Genomic DNA, 18,048 nt, shown 5'->3' with positions numbered 1-18,048 from the left:
GGTCACGTGTGGCGCATTTGTACGACTTTTGTTGTGATTTAGCACGGTATCAATTAAATGAATTAAATGTTTTATTTAAACTCCATTGTAGCGGTGTACAAAAACTACAAAAATTGCCGCCCATGTTCAAATACTTATGGATCCAACTATGTTCAAGTAAATTTGTGACAGCGATGGCGTCAATGTTTCTGACCTCTTCAAAGGTACAAATGAAACAACCTCGTGAAATAATTTACATGTGAAGCAAACGGGAACTGATTTCCACTCTAAAAATAAAGCAAACGCAGCTTCATCTGAAGGTGGCAGCGACGTTCAAACCCAAGGATGTTGACGTGATAGCAATTTTACAGAAAAGGTGCTCAAGATATCCAATGGTGAACTTCAGGTAATGACTTCTACTCTTCAAAAATATAGACTGCCTCCAGGAAATGCAGTCTTGAAATGGAGAAAAGCCTTGTCAGAATGTGAATGTTGTCGGAGTGCGTTCGGGCTGACTGAACGAGCAGGTGTCACCTGTTAAACAACACGCGAGCAGATGGCGAACACAATCAGACTGACAGTGGGCGGGGTAATGCTGTGTTGGTTTCTCAAGTTTATTTCATCTGTGGATATCAAAGACAATGCCCGAGAACATAAGTTATGAAAAACAAACAAAACAAAAAAACCCTTCATGTTTTTAAAACACCTTTCTTTTCTTCATTTCGTTTAAAACAGAGATTTTAAAACAGACGACAAACAGATGGGCTTAAAAGACGCCGTCTATGGAGTGCTTGGGAGACTAGTGCGTCACACATCACGTAATCTTACCGGAGTCCACTAGAGGTCACCAGCGGAGTGACCCGAGTCTGTATGCTGAGCACCTCCGCCCCCCCCACTCTAAAAAATTATAATAAAATAAAAACCACAGGTCATACAGCCGGGTTCACCAACGACAGGCACCAAGTTGGAACAATGGCCCCTTGGACTTTTCTAGGAACACTCATGCATGCATACACACACACACACACACACACACACACACACACACACACACACACACACACACACACACACACACACACCACACACACACACACACACACACACACACACACACACACACACACACACACACACACTCTCTGTACAGTATACAATGCACAAGCCCCATATGCACAAAAATTAAGTCAGTTAAAAAAATAAAAATCAAAAGCACAACATGGTGAGATCAAAATAATTGCACGAGTCGAGATGGAGGAAGCACAGTGAACGTGAGCGGAACCGTGAGAATGGCAAGAAGAGAACACGGTACATTCAATGACCAAAATCAGTAGAGGAAAAAACAAACAAACAAAAACAAAAGAAGAAGGCAAGATTAGAATCAAAAGCACATAAAATAATTAAATTAAAACACTTTGTCTCAGTTCACTGTTGTTTTTTTGTCTTTTTCAGTCTTCGCCCCAGTCGCTCTCGTGATAACGAGCGCGGCCGACTACGGAGTGATTTGTTTCAAATCAACTTCTACGTCTCTACGTGCCCGAGTTTGTCGCGTCGGGCGCAAGGGAAGGTGGGGGGTATTGGTTGGGTGCAAGTCTTCCAAGATCTTGACATGTGCACAAGCAATTATACACACACGCACACCTGTGCGCGCACATGCACACAGAGTGCATTGTCACTGGTAACGCCTGTGGGCGTAGGCGCTTCCTGTTTTCAGCTTAGTGAACTAAGTGGGCTGTTCCTCTGTACAGGCAGCCTCCTTCCCTGTGTCGGAGTCTGTGTATTTGTCTTCGCTCCTTTCTTCCTTTTGTCTTTTTTTTTTTTAAACGCCCCTACACATCGTCTTACTTCTTTTGGGAGCTGAGCAGTTTGTCCGCTTCGGGGTACGTCGGATACTTCACGGTCTCAATTTTCTCTTTGACCTTGTAGGAAGGATAGAGGCCCGTGCGGCCTAGTTTGCGGTTGATGCCTTTGGAGTAACCGTCCCAGTGGTTGCCGGCTACTCCGATCACGTCTCCGGGCTCAAGGGGAATGTCCTCACTGGTGCGCGGCTGGTGGGGTAAGATGGCGATCTGGTTGTGGGCATTTTGGCCTCCAAAATAGTAGATGTCGTCCAGGGAGTAGAAGAAGGAGGAGGCATCTGCATGCAGCGTCTGCATGATCTCGTAGGCCACACGGCAGACCTAAAACACAAACAGAGTCGCAACTTTAAATGTACAAACCCCCACAGACAAGAATGTGCTTTAAATTTAATTTAGGCTTCATTCAGTTAATTCCTATGTGCTTTGTTCCAAGATGTTGAAAATTTGTATCCAAAAGTAGGATGTAAGTCCTACGCCGGGCTTGAGGCCCATTCAAGCTGGTAATTATCTCAGATTGTGTAACATGAAGCAGATGAGAGTCTATGTGTCCGCCTGGACGCCAGACCAGCACGGGTTACCCTATTCACCTGTGGGAGAGATTTCACAGCAAACACAAAATAAATCACAAATAACTCACTTGTTTGTGTCCCCACTTTTTGTACTTTTCTCATTCATTAAATATGTTACTTGTAGTTTCATTTCATTCCAGGTTGATGCTTAACCAACTTTCTTCAAATAAAGGGGGTGAGCTGATGCTCAGCACTGGGTGTTCCGATGGGTGGATACGGTAGTTACTCAGCCAAGGTTGAGCTGGTACCCATGTACAGCTGGGCAGTCTGAGACAACTCTGACCCCTCTGAGCTACCAGTCTGTTTCCACATGTTGCAACTTTGGCCTCTCAAATCATGTGACTGGTTCTTTTGAATGCTCCCAATTTCTTGCCTTGGGTCACCACAGCAGGTCTGGTGTGGAACGCATGTTGACTTGGCACAGGTTTAACACTGGATATCCTACCTAGGACAACTTCAGGTGTACTCGGAGGATGGGCATAGGTGGCCTAGGAACGTCTGTATAGGAGGCTAAGGCACGAACCGCTTGTGCCAATAAGGAAAAACAAATGTCACCATCTTGGCAGTGCCTGACTCTGCCTACCTCTCGGACAACCCATAAATGCCTAAAGATGGTGGGGTGTGGGCAAACGATTCAACGAATGAAGTGCAATCTCCCATCTCAGAGATTGCGTGCAGGCATTAAAAATTATGACCAGCATATTGGCTCAGTGATAGTGGAGTAGGAGTGGCGATAACTTAACCAAGCTCTCAATACCTGCTGATTAGTGCCAACTGTGACGCTACACAACTTAAAAAAAATACTAAAATTTCACTCAGTGGAAATACTGCAGAACAGACTTCCTAGTTGGTCTGTTAGTAAAGTCAACCACATAGTAAGCCGCATTATCTCAGATATTTGCAATAAAATGCAGATTAAATGACACACATGGTGGAACCCACAACAGGTAGTAACAACTGCTAGCAGCCTCTGCGAGGAGAGCCCTAGAACAACACCCCTAATTATTCATAACTTTACAGATAATGATATTTTAAATTGTTGGCTAATATAACCCCTCCAACAGTTGTCATGAGTGGCGAAAGTAGCAAGACCTTTTTTTTTTGTACCAGACTCGAAACGTGTTTCTGCTGTGAAGCTGGGGATTTTAACATGGGCCTCTATGGGGAGCGACTTCCTTTTGGAATCAGCCCCAAATTGCAATTCAAACTGCAAAATGTGGCTTTACCTTTAAGCAAGATTATTGTATCAAGTTCTCTCGAACCCATGTGCATGTGCTGTCTTGGGGAGCTCATTACGGAAGTACAGAATCGCTTCCCGTGAAGTTATTCACTCCAATATCGACACTGGAAGAGCTCTGTGTTTGACATGATGCCGGGAGTGTGAAGGAACGCAGATCGCCTTCACCGCATCGGCAACTCGGCCTTCTATTCCCACATAACACCAGAATACTCCAACAACACACGTGGAATTCAAAGCAAGCAGAAAAGGGCCTCAAGAATTCCAGCAGTGCTGAGGATTCTGTTGAGCGCGCGAATCCCCAGAATCGTCAAAAACGCATGTAGTCTCTCCTGCCAACACCCACAGCACAACGTGAATTATATAAAGGTGGTTGGAGGAAGCGGAGGACGTCTCCATGGATGACACTGCACAACTAGAAGTGAAAAACACATTAAATACAGGCCGAAAACTTTTAAAAAGCTATTAGATTTCCAGATTCAGACCGTCATGTTTTACAGTGTACGCGTTTCAATAAATTATATCAAAGAAAGCACTAACTGCGGCCAACGGAGCCCATCCGAACGAGCACCGTGCAACTTCTGGCGGTTGCATTTCAAAGTGTAGTGGCATACGGACATTTTTCTTGAAAAAGATAGACACAGGAGCCTGGACCTGATCGGTTTTCTTGTATTAAAATCTTACAGACATTCAGTGACTTGGAAATGTTTATGTATCCATCCCCTGACTTGCCTCAAGAAAACTGGATGTAAAAGTGACACTTTTATGCAGCATAATACGAGCAGGTAGTTCAGTAGGACAGGAGTTTGACTTGGGTTTGGGGAAGGAACCTCCACCGCATTGGTGCTACGTCCAAGGAGGAGCTGTACACACTCATCTGTCTCACGCTACAGAATCTGGGGATAAGCACCATCATCAATGTGCCTCAGGCCCTACACAGGACAAATTCTATTTAGTTCCAATTACAGTCTCTCAATTCAGGGCCTGCATCCTTCGGAGGCTACATCCTTTGACTGCATGTGTCTTAGTAACTCGACGAGGCTGTCTCATGTCCAAGGCTCTTTGCAATGCGGCAGACAAATGCAGCCTTCTTTTCCCTGAAAACAGGTGTATCCGTCGGCCTGAAACAATCCCATGAGTCACTGTGAGATTTTTTTTTTTCCCTTGAAGACAAAATGGTTGGTAAATTTAAAACAAAAGGACAATTTTGGGCTTCATGTGTATAATTATAAATAAGTAATGGTTTTAAGTATAAATAAGTGTTGAAACTGATTAGTAAAGTACAAATTACGCCCACTCCGCTAGCTTGTCACATGCAGCTGTCAAGATTGCTAGGCAACAGAGGGAAGGGGCAGGAAAAGCTAATGACTCAATTACAAAATGCTCCGTGGGTGAGATTATTTTATTCCAGATGGGTTGGTTGGGCAGCCACGGTCTCGGAATGCCAGATCTTCATCAAGTGCAGTCTTCGAAGGACGCAGCCCAGGAACTGAGGCCACACCACATGGCTGCAATTCCTAAATGGTTAAACCCCTTGAATTAAAAAAGCTGAAAATCTACACTACAAGCACATTGTGTTTCATTTCACCTTAACTGTGGTGGTGCACAGAGCCAAAAACTACAAATATCGTGGCGCTCTCCAAATACTTTTGATCTCAGCAGTAAGTCACGAGACGAGCCAAACGCCAGCGGTCGTACTTAAACGTTCTACCTTCACCATTTATGTAATCTTCTGAGGACCGGCTTTCTCCTCCCACAGCCCCCGTGTGGGCATGTCCTTGGAGGCACAGCCCGGCACAGTGGGCGTGTCTCTGCAGGAGTCCAGATATGGATGAATCTTGGGATGTTTCCATGTGCACACTCACAGAAACGTTGGGACTTCACAGATATTTGATGATAAACTTCCAGCATATGTTACTTTAAAAAGTGGATAATGATTGATTTTGCACGATGTGCGCCCTTTAACCCGCGGGAACGCTCAGCGGAGAAAAGCCGTGATGGCCTCATGGCTCTCCTGTGACTGTCAGCAGCCATCTCATCCTGCTTTTTCATGTTTCATAAGCAGGGAAACAATTAGCCGTTTTATTATCCATCCATTTTCTGCATCCGCTATTCCGGTCGTCACACCTCCTAAAGTGCGCTCTCTTTTTTTGCCCCTTTCCTTTTACCGTGTAGACGGAGCGGTTGGGCTTCCTGCCAAACCTAAAGACAATGTGCGATCCCACATAATTCCTCTTCAAACTGTGGGCTTTTTAGTTCACTTCAAAGTTCTGGCGGGAGCGAGTCGCTCAGCACTTTTCATCCACCTTAAGCCGAACTGAAACGAACAATTAAAGGCTCCGTTAAAGATGGCAGCGATCAGCAGGAGGCTCGACGGAATACTACATCACCAAAAGCACACGGATGGATTGATCTGGTGCAAAGTTCAGCAAATCGTTATCCTCTCATATGTCCTTTTACGTGACAGACGTACAAGACGACGGTATTCATGGTTGAGTTATGGTGTTGAATTTATTCATTTAAATTTATGAGTAAATCCGTTAAATATGCCGAGTCATTCGTGTCACTGGACATCAAGGAGTCACAGGCAGCTGAATTCATGGTTTTATTTTATTCTCTGCAGTTCTCTCCAGCATTTAATCCATTTGGACTTGTGACTCAACTGTCAGATAATTGGCGTGTGACCACGATGACCCTGAGGTGACACCCGCACGTCAGCAATCCAAAAGGTTATGTTCTTCTTATGCATGTCATTAACAGGCTACAATGATTACCGCCACTACAACAGCGGATTGTGTCTGCTTGGAATGTGTGTACATGTTCAGCAACACTAAAGTGATCCCTACTAATCATCAAAGGAGCAGGCCGGTACCTCTGCCAAGTCCATACGTCAAAATTCCCATCATCATTCCAAACCAGTGGACTGGATTGAGGGCCCAGAATCATCAAGCAGTCTGACCTTTTAGTCTACTCAACTTACAGACAACTAAGGTTAGTCACCCAACATTAACCGTCTAATCTCTGTTTCACATCGATGGCTAAACTTGTAGATTAGCCATCTGACATTAGCTGATGGTATTCATGGTTATAAGCAGCCTTGCGGGTGCCATTGCCAAGAAATGCCTCCAATGTGTGAGAGTTTTGTTTACTTCCAGGTTGGTTGTCTGCTACAACCATGGCCGAATCTACCATGTAAGAGCAGAAGCGCTCCGGGAAAAAGGCCCCAAAGGTACAACATTGGCCCTAGCTGCCAAAAGGCAGTCTTGGGAGGAGATCACAGTGCCCCTTAGTAAGTTGCTGGACAAACCGCCCCAGTTGCAGGATAAGTGCAGAACTATCATCCCTCACGATTTGGCACATGGTCATCTTGGAGACATGGACTGTGTCACCGATAACCTGCCGAAAGGTCCCACAGGCGTAAAACCTCAGTGCAATCAAAACCTGAAGAAGGGCTGGCAGGATGCTGTTCCTCCTTGTTTAGCGGTTGATGGCTGGAGCCATCATGTCCACGATGAAGAGGATTGTTCCAGTCCCAGAACACCTGCTCCCATCACAAGTCTCTCCTTCCTTCCTGTTCCATCAAGTGGTGGTACATGGTAGCTGCCATTTTTGAGGTAAGACACTGAAGTCAAGTAGACTAAAACAAGATCAGACTCCTCCGTCTAACGTGAAACTTTAGCCGACTAAGCACTTTGTGCAACGACTAATGTCAAAAGTTTAGTTGACTAAACAAGAGTAGACCGATTTATAAAACTGGGCCCTGTTCCTGATCCTCATCGCTCACTATTTCTCTTATGGCTGATCTGTGATCCTGATCACTCATCTTTAATCCTAATCTTTGATGATATCATAATCACTCATTTTTTATCTTAGTCTTTGTTTCTGATTGGCAATCATTGATTGTAAGCACACATATTTGAGCCAGGTCGTTGATCCTAAGCACATCTTTCATCCTGCTCCCTCATGTTAGATCCTAACCTTTGATACAGATTACTCATATCTTATCTTTGATCCCAATCAGTCTCCCTGGATCCTTATATTTGATCCTGATTGCTTTTCTATGATCTTGACCACTCATCTTTGATCCAGCTAACTCTAATTAAATCCTGGCCTTTGATCCATTCAGTCATCCCTGACCTTGATATTTAATCCCAAACACTCATCTTGTTCCCGATACTGGATCTGGATCACTCATCTTTAATCCTGACCAGTCATCTTTAATCCTGATCTTTCACCCTTGTTACTCATCTTTGATCTTGATTGTGGACATTTGATTGTGCTTGCTGATCTGTGCATCTGAAGACGGATGTTTGATCCTGAGCTTTGACTTCTGATTGAGATAGTTCATTTTTGATCATCATTGCTGATCTTTGATCCAAACCTTTCAACCTTTCATCATGATCCTTAACTTTGATCCGGATCAAAGGCAGGAACTGGTCCTTGAGCCAAATCCACAACAAACATTTATAGGATTTTTCTTGTCCTACGCCCCTCCACTTTCGATTTCAACTTTCATTGAAATTGTTTTTTTCTTTTTACCTTTTCTGCATTCCTGCAAACAAACAAAGACCAGTGAACATGTAGCCCTCCTTGAAGCTGGTGAGACATTTTGTGCTGGTGTTCAGCGTGTTTGAGAGACAGGGACCTACCTGGGAGGAAAAGGTGCACACCAGGAAGTCGGTCTGTGATAGAAAGTGGATGTCCAGGATGACTCCTCGTAGTGAGTTCTCTGTGTAGCGGTTGTGAAGGCCCGCCGACCACGAGATGGAGTTATCACTGATGAACTCGTAGTCTGGATACCTAGAAGAGACCAAAAGGCAAGAGACTAGGGTCAGACAGTGAGGCAGCCAAAACAGACACGGGCAAACACAGACGCACAACATATGCACACTGACTTGGTCTTGGCTTCCTGAAGTAGCGAGGGGTCGTCTGTGGCCAGGTAAATCCGTTTCTTGTCGACATGGATGCGTCTCGCCAGAAGTTGAAACTGCTCCTCCACATGCAGCATGTACTCCTCTATGGGGTGGAAGGCCGCCTCCGTCCCCACTTTGTCGGTCCTCCTCACGTGGACTCTACAGGCGGAAAAATACAACACAGCATTCGAGACTGGTATCAAATCTCATAAACCCGATTTCTTTTTACCGACAGGATTATTAAAATTCACTGCATGTTTCAAAACATTTCAACATCTCCCTTGACACAATGGGCCTGGTGCAGCAGAACGTGACTCTACGTCTTCAACTTTGTTACGAGATTTCAACAGCATTAATAATGTGACTGACAGCCGTGTTTCCCCGAGAAGTACACATAGAGGGCCCCCCCTCCTGCTCCTCCTTAGGTTCTACCTCAGGTCTGCAAAGTGTGATCATGAAGCCACGTTTTTGGTTGAAGTTTAACTTCAGCCAACCAGGCCTAAAGTGACCCATCAGCTACAACTTAGCGGCCCTGCTTGAGGCGATGCACAGCGGCTGACTGAACAAGCCTCTGTCCGTGAAAATCAAGTGCTCACATTAATGAATCACAGAGGGTTGCACGTGTTTCCCAATGCTGGTTCTTGGGACTCAATGTACTGCAACATTGTCCATGTTTTATACCTGTTTTAATGTCATTCAACCTTCAGCAATGCAGCTGTCTGGTGTGAACAAGGCATTATGGAGAAGGAGTTTCAAAAACACCTTATGTCACAAACTGTGAAGGAGCATTTTCATTATGTTTGGACTGGTGTCAAAATCTGTGGAGTGGATGTCAGATTCTGACGTATGACATGTTCTGTTGGAAGCGCCACAGGGTAAATTTAACTGGCTACAGTGCTGTTGTCAGCACAATGGATAGGCCGAAATGATTATTGATTCCAAATAACTAATAGATATTTGTTTTATTTAAATCATGTCCTCAGTATTATTTTTCATTGGCCTTCTAAAAAATGTTTCTGGCCTTGTTCTCCTATAGGGGAAACACTGGATGTCAACCGATTATCATCCATCATGATGACATGCATGTGAACTGTATTTTCTTGATGGTGGCAGCTGCTGGCCATCTTCATTTCAGCTGCTTCGCAGTTGCAGGAACTCTGGTTATAACACAGATCACTGAGAGGTTGCCAGTTCAAGTCCTGGCAGAGACTGCTTTTCTAGTAGTAAAAGGGCTATTTGACCTGATTTGATACTTGATAAGGTGGCAAGGAACCCGACTACCTCATGATGTGGTCAAGGATGCCTGCTACTTCAACTGGCACACAAATACACCACGCAATGAGTACACTAATCAGCCATAACACTACCTAAAACTGTGTACGTCCCCATTTTGTCACCAAAACAGGCCGGACTTGTTGAGGCTTCAACACCACTTAGACCTTTCTATCACAATCAACATTAGACCTTTCTATCATCACTAACATTAACATTTTTTCAGCATTTTGAGTAGCTTCTCTGTTGGATTGGACGACATAAGCTAGCCTTCACTCCCCACACGCATCAATGAGCTTTGACGGTAGATACTGGCCACTCCAAACCAGGAACATCCAACAAGAACTATAGCTCTGGAGATTATCTGGCCCAGTTGTCTAGTCATCACAGTTTAGCTCTTGAGGCACAAATCTTTATGACTTCCTGTTTTTCCTGCTTCCAACATATTAACTTTGAGGACAAAATGTTAATTCTCCACCTGGACATAATGTTACGGCTGACTGGTGTATGGAATGTGCTGTACCAAACCCCTGGATTGAGGCCAGGGGTTAGGTGCCAGATTGTCTTGTGCCACTTTGAGTCATCCATGTTCTTGCTTTCTTGTGTTCTGTTTCCAGTGTTCTGATCTCCAGTTGCCAACCCCATGCCTTCCGTTTCTTCAGAGTTTGGCCTGCTACCTATTGGACATCCTATGCATTATGTTTAACTGTGTAATGACCTTTTGCTGGCGTCGCTCTTTCCTCTGGAACAGTTTAAAATCACAGTTTCTGAAGACACAACAATGGGGTTCAAGCAGACAGCCCAGTTTTAAACCTGTATTGTAATGGCAATGAAGAAAAGAAAAAAAAAAGGACTTACATTGATTCACGCGTTGTGTGCTGCTTTTGTTACCATCGATAGAACCTAGAACCAGTCATTGATTTTGTTGTTTTGAGATTTGCTTTTTTTGGTTTTGTTTATTCGTTTTTACCCCAAAGTAATTGCTTTCGTGTGACAATACAACCAACAAAAGAAGCAGCATTTAAACTTGAACGACATATTTTGAAATTCTGCACGTTGCTGTTGTAAGCAAACAGATAAAGTGATGCGACAAGGGCAGAAAAAAGAAAAGGAATGAGAAAAGGCAGCGAGATAGAAAATGGGCAGACCGAGAAATAACCACAACTGTATTTTTTTTTTTTGATGTCCTTGTCATCCCTTCCAGTAAGCAAGGACAAAAAGAGAGTGCTGTCACAGACTGCACATATACTATTTAAAAAAAAAAAAGCACAGTTTGAACATAGAACAAAGGATAGGCTACAATGGAAACATTTTCTCTCCCTGACACAGAAACATCCGTCAAACTGATGGATGCTGAAAATTTTTTCCCCCAAGAACTATTCAATTACAAAACTACCCAGACGCATCTGCATGGTGACTTCTGGCCTCGGGGACCAAAAGCAATTCCAACATCTAAGAGATGAGAGAGGAAATTTTTCAACTTTCACTTACGGCAGAAATGCACTGAAAAAATACCAAGTTAAAGACTTTTTCTGACCACATTTTGCTTCAGAGATGTATATATGTGGAATCCAGCCAACCATCAGCTGCTAGCTCACTGGATCACGTGGGGTCAAAAAGCCTGTTTCACTTCCTGATCCTGGCATGCCTATTTTCTGAATTTTTTGGATTACACACGATTTAACAGTCATAATTCCTTCACTCTTGTGCCAGATTGTCTCATCCATGTTCCTGCCTTCTTGCGTTCTGTTTCCAATGTTCTGATTTTCAGTTGCCGACCCCATGCCTGCCGTTTCTACAGTTTGGCCTGCTGTCTATTGGACTTCCTACATGTTATGTTAAACTGTGTAATGACCTTCTGCTGACATCACTGGATTCTCTTTGCCGCAGCCTTCACAGTCACTGTCTGCTGGTTGAACTGATTAACTGCGCATTGATGGTCTGGAAGGTGACAGTCTAGTGGTTAAGTGTTGAGCTTGAGACCAGAGGATCCTTGGTTCAAGCCCCAGCCTGACCGGAAAATCACCAAGGGCCCTTGGGCAAGGTCCTTAATCCCCAAGTTGCTCCCGGTGTGTAATGAGCGTCTTACACAGCTGTACCCTGTCATTGGTGTGTGAGTGTATTTGTGTGAATGAGAGGCATAACTGTAAAGCACTTTGAGTATCTGATGCAGATGGAAAAGTGCTATATAAATGCAGTCCATTTATCATCTATTTATTTAACTGTGTACCAAACCCACGCCTCCGTTGCCAACCATGTCTCCAGTTATTCCTTTTTGAACACTTTTACTTGCTAACTGCTTCTGCAAAGTCTGTTAACTGCAAATAAAGACTGTTTGAACTCACTATCTGTGTCGTTTTCTGTTCAGGGGTCTCCAGTTGTGCAACCAAAGTTACGCACTCTAGTCTGTTTTCACCTCTATGGCATATGGCGCTTTAATTTGGGACAGTGATTCCTAAAACATGCATTGAGAAATGTTAATGAGTTTTGTTTTGGCCAAAGAAAGTACTTCCAGTAGATTTCTAAGTGTCTACAATGTGGTTCCCTCGTGTGTGGATTGTTTTTTAGGCCAACCCTTTGGAAAGTTAATGGACTAGGTCATAATACCTGTGGGCATGAAGACAGTAACGGCTACAGCAATCTGACATTTGATCTCAATGACCATAACCCCCCAAATATATGTGTGCCAAGTGTGGTTGACATCATCACGAAAACAGTAATTGTGATCACTGTCCCCAATGACCCACATATCAAGTTTGGTGGAAATCAGCCAAAAGACCTGGGAGGAGTTTTGGAATAAACACACACACAAAAGAAAAAACAAAAAACAAACAAAACGCCCTAACTGCACCACTGCTATGCGCCATAGATTGTGCACCACTGTTTGCAAATCCGAAAGAAAACTGTGCAACAATAACGTTTCTTTTCGGGGGATTAAGATTTCACATGAAGTGTAGGAAGTTCAACCAAATATGTAAGATGACAAGAGTAAATTGTGCTGCAAAGTTTGGTGCAGTACATTTGTGCTCATGCACTTCTTTTTCTAAACGGAATGGACATTAAAATGCATGTATTTTTGTGTTATCATTCACTTGAGAAGAGTTTTCTAAAATTGGACTGTGTGGCGTAGCAAGCTAATATGATTGCTTTGTGCATTTTGGACACTGCCCAAAAGACCCTACAGGTCTATACATTACCGTCCCTGTTGTGCACAATGTAGTTACAGATTAAGTCAATTAAGCAAAGAGAGTCGCGGTTTCCCATCCTCACCGGATTTTGGCTTCATTTGTGCACTGTTAGTATGAATGGGGCTGCAGTGTCAAGTCAGATTTACAGTCTGTAATAAAAGCCAAAGAAAGTGGTGAAACCAGGCTGATGGGCGGGACGGGGGGTGTGGGTGCCTTTCATTCGGTCTGTGATCGGATTGAGGTCTTGACTCCAGGCTCTTCAGTCCTTTGTCGTGGTTTCTCTCCTGCTCTGTGGCGCCTTTCATGTCTGCAGTTTTTGTTCCTGTGAACTCTCTTTGTCTTGGTCTTTTTTGCTCTGTCAGAGCACTGGAGAGGCACTGATGAGTTCCCGTCCAAAGCACCCAACACCCCCAGTGCTCTCCCACACTACTGCCACAATAATTCAATTCTCCCTATTCATATAGCACAAGCAAGGCAAGACAATTCCCATGGTGGGCATAAAAGCATACATTCAGAAGAACAAGCACACCCACAGCAGACACGGCAAGTGCTGATTCTGGGAGTTTGAGACAATAATATATAATCCTTGAATGTGACCAGCACTGTGGCTCAGTCGGCAATGAAAAATGCAGCTACAGTGTCCTGCTCAGCTCACTCGAGATTAGATTTTGAATCTTAAAGGTGTACTCCCTTTTGATTTTTAGAACCATTTCAGTCAATAAAATAGCAATTTTGTTTGTTCGTATTTAAGTCACAGATTCACAATCATCTCTAGCTGCCACCTTATTGTGGTGGGGGAGTTTGCATACCCGGATGATCCTAGGAGCTATGTTGTTGGGGGCTTTGTGCTCCCTGTAGGGTCTCCCAAGGCAAACAGGTGACGGGTCAGACTAAGGGCAGTTCAGTAAAAGATCAAGGACCGAGACGTCGCCCGGTATGGCGGAGCCGGGGTCCCACCCTGGAGCCAGGCCTGGCGCTCACGCGCAAGTGCCTGGTGGTCGGGCCTTAGCCCATGGGGCCCGGTCGGGCTCAGCCCGAAAGAGTGACGTGGGCCCGCCCTCCTGTGGGTTCACCACATGCAGAGGGGGCCATGTGGGTCGGGTGCAGAGAGGATTGGGTGGCGGTCGAGGGCGGGTGGCCCAGCGGCCCGGTCCATGCTCACAGCCCCTGGCTGTTGGGACGTGGAATGTCACCTCGCTAGGGGGGGAAGGAGCCTGAGCTTGTGCGGGAGGTTGAGAGATACCGACTAGAGATAGTCGGGCTCACCTCCACGCACAGCTTGGGCTCTGGTACCCAACTCCTGGAGAGGGGCTGGACGCTTCATTTTTCTGGCGTCGCCCACGGGGAGAGGCGGGGAGCTGGGGTCGCATTGCCTATTGCTCCCCAGCTCAGTCGCCAAGTGTTGGAGTTCACTCCGGTGAACGAGAGGGTCGCGTCCCTACGCCTTTGGGTCGGGAACAAGGTCTCTCACTGTTGTCTCGGCCTTCGGGCCGAGCAGCAGTGCAGAGTACCCAACCTTCCTGGAGTCCCTGGGAAGGGTACTAGATAGCGCGCCGACTGGGGGTACTCTATTGTTCTCCCTGGGGGATTTCAACGCCCACGTGGGCGGTGACAGTGAGACCTGGAGGGTGGGGTTGATCGGGAAGCACGGCCTCCCCGATCTGAACCGAGTGGTGTTCAGTTGTTGGACGTCTGTGCTAGTCACAGTTTGCCATCACGAACACCATGTTCGAGCACAAGGGTGTCCATAAGTGCACTTGGCACCAGACACCCTGAGCCGGAGGTCAATGATCGACTTTGTAGTCGTATCATCTGACCTTCGGCCACGTGTCTCGGACACTCGAGTGAAGAGAGGGGCAGAGCTGTCGACTGATCACCACCTGGTGGTGAGTTGGATCCGCTGGGAGGAAGGAAACCGGTCAGACCTGCAGGCCCAAACATATCGTGAGGGGCTGCTGGAACGACTGGCGGAACCCTCTGTCAGCGAGGTCTTCAACTCCACCTCCGGGAGAGCTTCTCCCAGATCCCGGAGGAGGTTGGAGACATGGGGTCCGAGTGGACCATGTTCTCCACCACCACTGTCGATGCGGCTGCTCGTAGCTGTGGTTGCAAGGTCTCTGGTGCCTGTCACGGCGGCAATCCCGGAACCCGGTGGTGGACACCAGAAGTAAGGGATGCCGTCAAGCTGAAGAAGGGAGTCCTACTTATCTTTGTTGGTAGGTGGGACCCCAGAGGCAGCTGACAGGTACCGGCAGGCCAAGCGTGCCACAGCCCGTGCAGTCAGACAGGCAAAAACTCGGGTCTGGGAGGAGTTCGGGGAGGCTATGGAGGAGGACTATCGGTCGGCCTCGAGGAGATTCTGGCAAACCGTCCGACGCCTCAGGAGGCGGAAGCAGCTCTCCACCAGCACTGTTTACGGTGCGGGTGGGGAGCTGTTGACCCTGACTGGGGATGTTGTCGGGTGGTGGAAGGAGTACTTCGAGGATCTCCTCAATCCCATCGTCACGTCTTCCGAAGAGGAAGCAGAGACTGGGGACTCAGAGGCGGACTCATCCATTACCCAGGCCGAAGTCACCGAGGTGGTTAGAAAGCTCCTCGGTGGCAAGGCTCCTGGGGTGGATGAAATCCATCCTGAGTACCTTAAGTCTCTGGATGTTGTGGGGCTGTCTTGGCTGACACGCCTCTGTAACATCGCGTGGCGATCGGGGACAGTGCCTCTGGATTGGCAGACCGGGGTGGTGGTCCCTCTGTTTAGAAGGGGGACCGGAGGGTGTGTTCCAACTATAGGGGGATCAGCCTCAGCCTCCCCGGTAAGGTCTATTCCAGAGTACTGGAGAGGAGAATTCGACCGATGGTCGAACGTCGGATTCAGGAGGAGCAGTGTGGTTTTCGTCCTGGTCGCGGCACACTGGACAAGCTCTACACGCTCCATCGGGTGCTCGAGGTTCATGGGAGTTTGCCCAACCAGTCCACATGTGTTTTGTGGATCTGGAGAAGGCGTTCGACCGTGTCCCTCGGGGCACCCTGTTGAGGAGTGCTCCGGGAGTACGGGGTCTGGGGTCCTTTGCTAAGGGCTATCCGGTCCTGCAGGAGCTTGGTTTGCATTGCCGGTAGTAAGTCAAACCTGTTTCCAGTGCACGTTGGCCTCCGCCAGGCTGCCCTTTGTCACCGGTTCTGTTCATTATTTTTATGGACAGAATTTCTAGGCGCATCTAGGGTGTAGAGGGGGTCTGGTTTGCGAACCACAGAATCTCGTCTCTGCTGTTTGCGGATGATGTGGTTCTGTTGGCTTCGTCAAATCAGGACCTTCAGCGTGCACTGGGGCGGGTTGCAGCCGAGTGTGAAGCGTCCGGGATGAAAATCAGCACCTCCAAATCGAGGCCATGGTTCTCGACCGGAAAAGGTGCTTGCCCTCTTCAGGTCGGTGGAGTGTCCTTGCCTCAAGTGGAGGAGTTTAAGTATTTCGGGGTCTTGTTCATGAGTGAGGGACGGATGGAGCGTGAGATCGATAGAGGGATCGGTGCAGCATCTGCAGTGATGCGGTCGCTGTATCGGACTGTCGTGGTGAAGAGAGAGCTGAGTAGGGGAACAAAGCTCTCGATTTACCGATCGATCTACATTCCGATCCTCACCTGTGGTCATGAGATTTGGCTCATGACCGAAAGAACGAGATTGCGAGTACAAGCGGCCGAGATGAGTTTCCTCCGCAGGGTGGCTGGGCGCTCCCTTAGAGATAGGGTGAGGAGCTCGGTCACTCGGGAGGAGCTCGGAGTTTCCTGCTCCTCCACGTCGAAAGGAGTCAGTTGAGGTGGCTCGGGCATCTTTTCCGGATGCCCCCTGGACGCCTCGCTGGAGAGGTGTTCCCGGCACGTCCCACTGGGAGGAGACCCCGGGGAAGACCCAGGACACGCTGGAGGGACTACATCTCTCGGCTGGCTTGGGAACTCCTTGGGGTTCCCCTGGAGGAGCTGGGGGAGGTGTGTGTGGATCGGGAGGTCTGGGCGGCTTTGCTTGCGCTGCTGCCCCGCGACCCGACTCCGGATAAAGCGGAAGAAAATGGATGGATGGATGGATTCACAATCATACAATGACCAATGTGATGAAAATTTTCCCAGTCTGGAAACTATTTAGAATTTTGACCCACGTGGGTATAAAAAAAGAGACGGTATATCATGACACACTTTGTGGTGATGTCATAGATGACGTGGGGGTTCTTTTCTGGCACTTTAACAATAAAGTTGGTCAATGCTAACAATGTGCACTTGCAATAGCAACCTAAAAGTTAAAAGAAACATAAAAGAAAAATATCTGAACGAATCAAGTTGAAGCAGAAGGAAAGTGATGGACAGATCAAGTAAACATAGGAGACGAGACATCCCATTAGGAAGACCTCAGGATGAAGTTTGGACATATTTTACGGGAACGTTTTACTGGACAAGTCTACTGTGTCCACTATCAGTGCTAATGTCACAGTTGCATTGTGAACTGTTCTGTAATTTATGTTTGTAGCATGGCCCAAGCAGAAGGTCATCCCTTTGAGTTTGGTCTGCTTGAGGTTTTTTCCTCAGAGGAGTTTTTCTTTACCACTGTTGCTCTGGTGGTTGGTAAGGTTAGACCTTACTTGTGGAAAGCACCTTGAGGCAACCTTGTTGTGATTTGGCACAATATAAATTCAAATAAACTAAATTGCACGATTTTTACTTGATTGCCCAAACATTTTAACATAACTTCAATTTCAATTTAATTACAATTTATTTAATTTTATGTGGTGCCAAATCACAACAAAGCTGCCTCAAAGCGCTTCACATAAGTAAGGTCTAACTTTACCAATCCGTAGAGCAAGAACACTGGCGACAGAGGTAAGAAAAAACCTCCTATTGATGATATTGAGGAAGAAACCTCAAGCAGACCAGACTCAGAGGGGTGACCCACTGCTTAGGCCATTCTACCAGTTACAAGGTTTTTACAAAGTTTCACAAAGCTGAGGAAACAGAAACATGAAATCCAAACACATCTGCTGTGTCAGCTTCA

At 46.4% G+C, this 18,048-nt stretch overlaps 1 protein-coding gene across 1 annotated transcript in view; it reads right to left on the bottom strand.

Moving 5' to 3' along the window:
* Window positions 1–572: 572 nt before the first annotated feature.
* fut8b (fucosyltransferase 8b (alpha (1,6) fucosyltransferase)) overlaps window positions 573–18,048 on the bottom strand; it is a 255,849-nt gene continuing 238,373 nt past the window's right edge. The window contains 3 exon segments of the mRNA XM_034161646.1: window positions 573–2,159; window positions 8,294–8,444; window positions 8,540–8,716. Of these exon segments, the coding sequence (XP_034017537.1) occupies window positions 1,821–2,159; window positions 8,294–8,444; window positions 8,540–8,716 (667 nt within the window). The 3' untranslated portion in view covers window positions 573–1,820.

This window comes from Thalassophryne amazonica, chromosome 21 (assembly GCF_902500255.1).
Source record: "Thalassophryne amazonica chromosome 21, fThaAma1.1, whole genome shotgun sequence".
NCBI classification, from domain to species: Eukaryota; Metazoa; Chordata; class Actinopteri; order Batrachoidiformes; family Batrachoididae; genus Thalassophryne; species Thalassophryne amazonica.
This window is presented reverse-complemented; position numbering and strand designations above follow the sequence as displayed.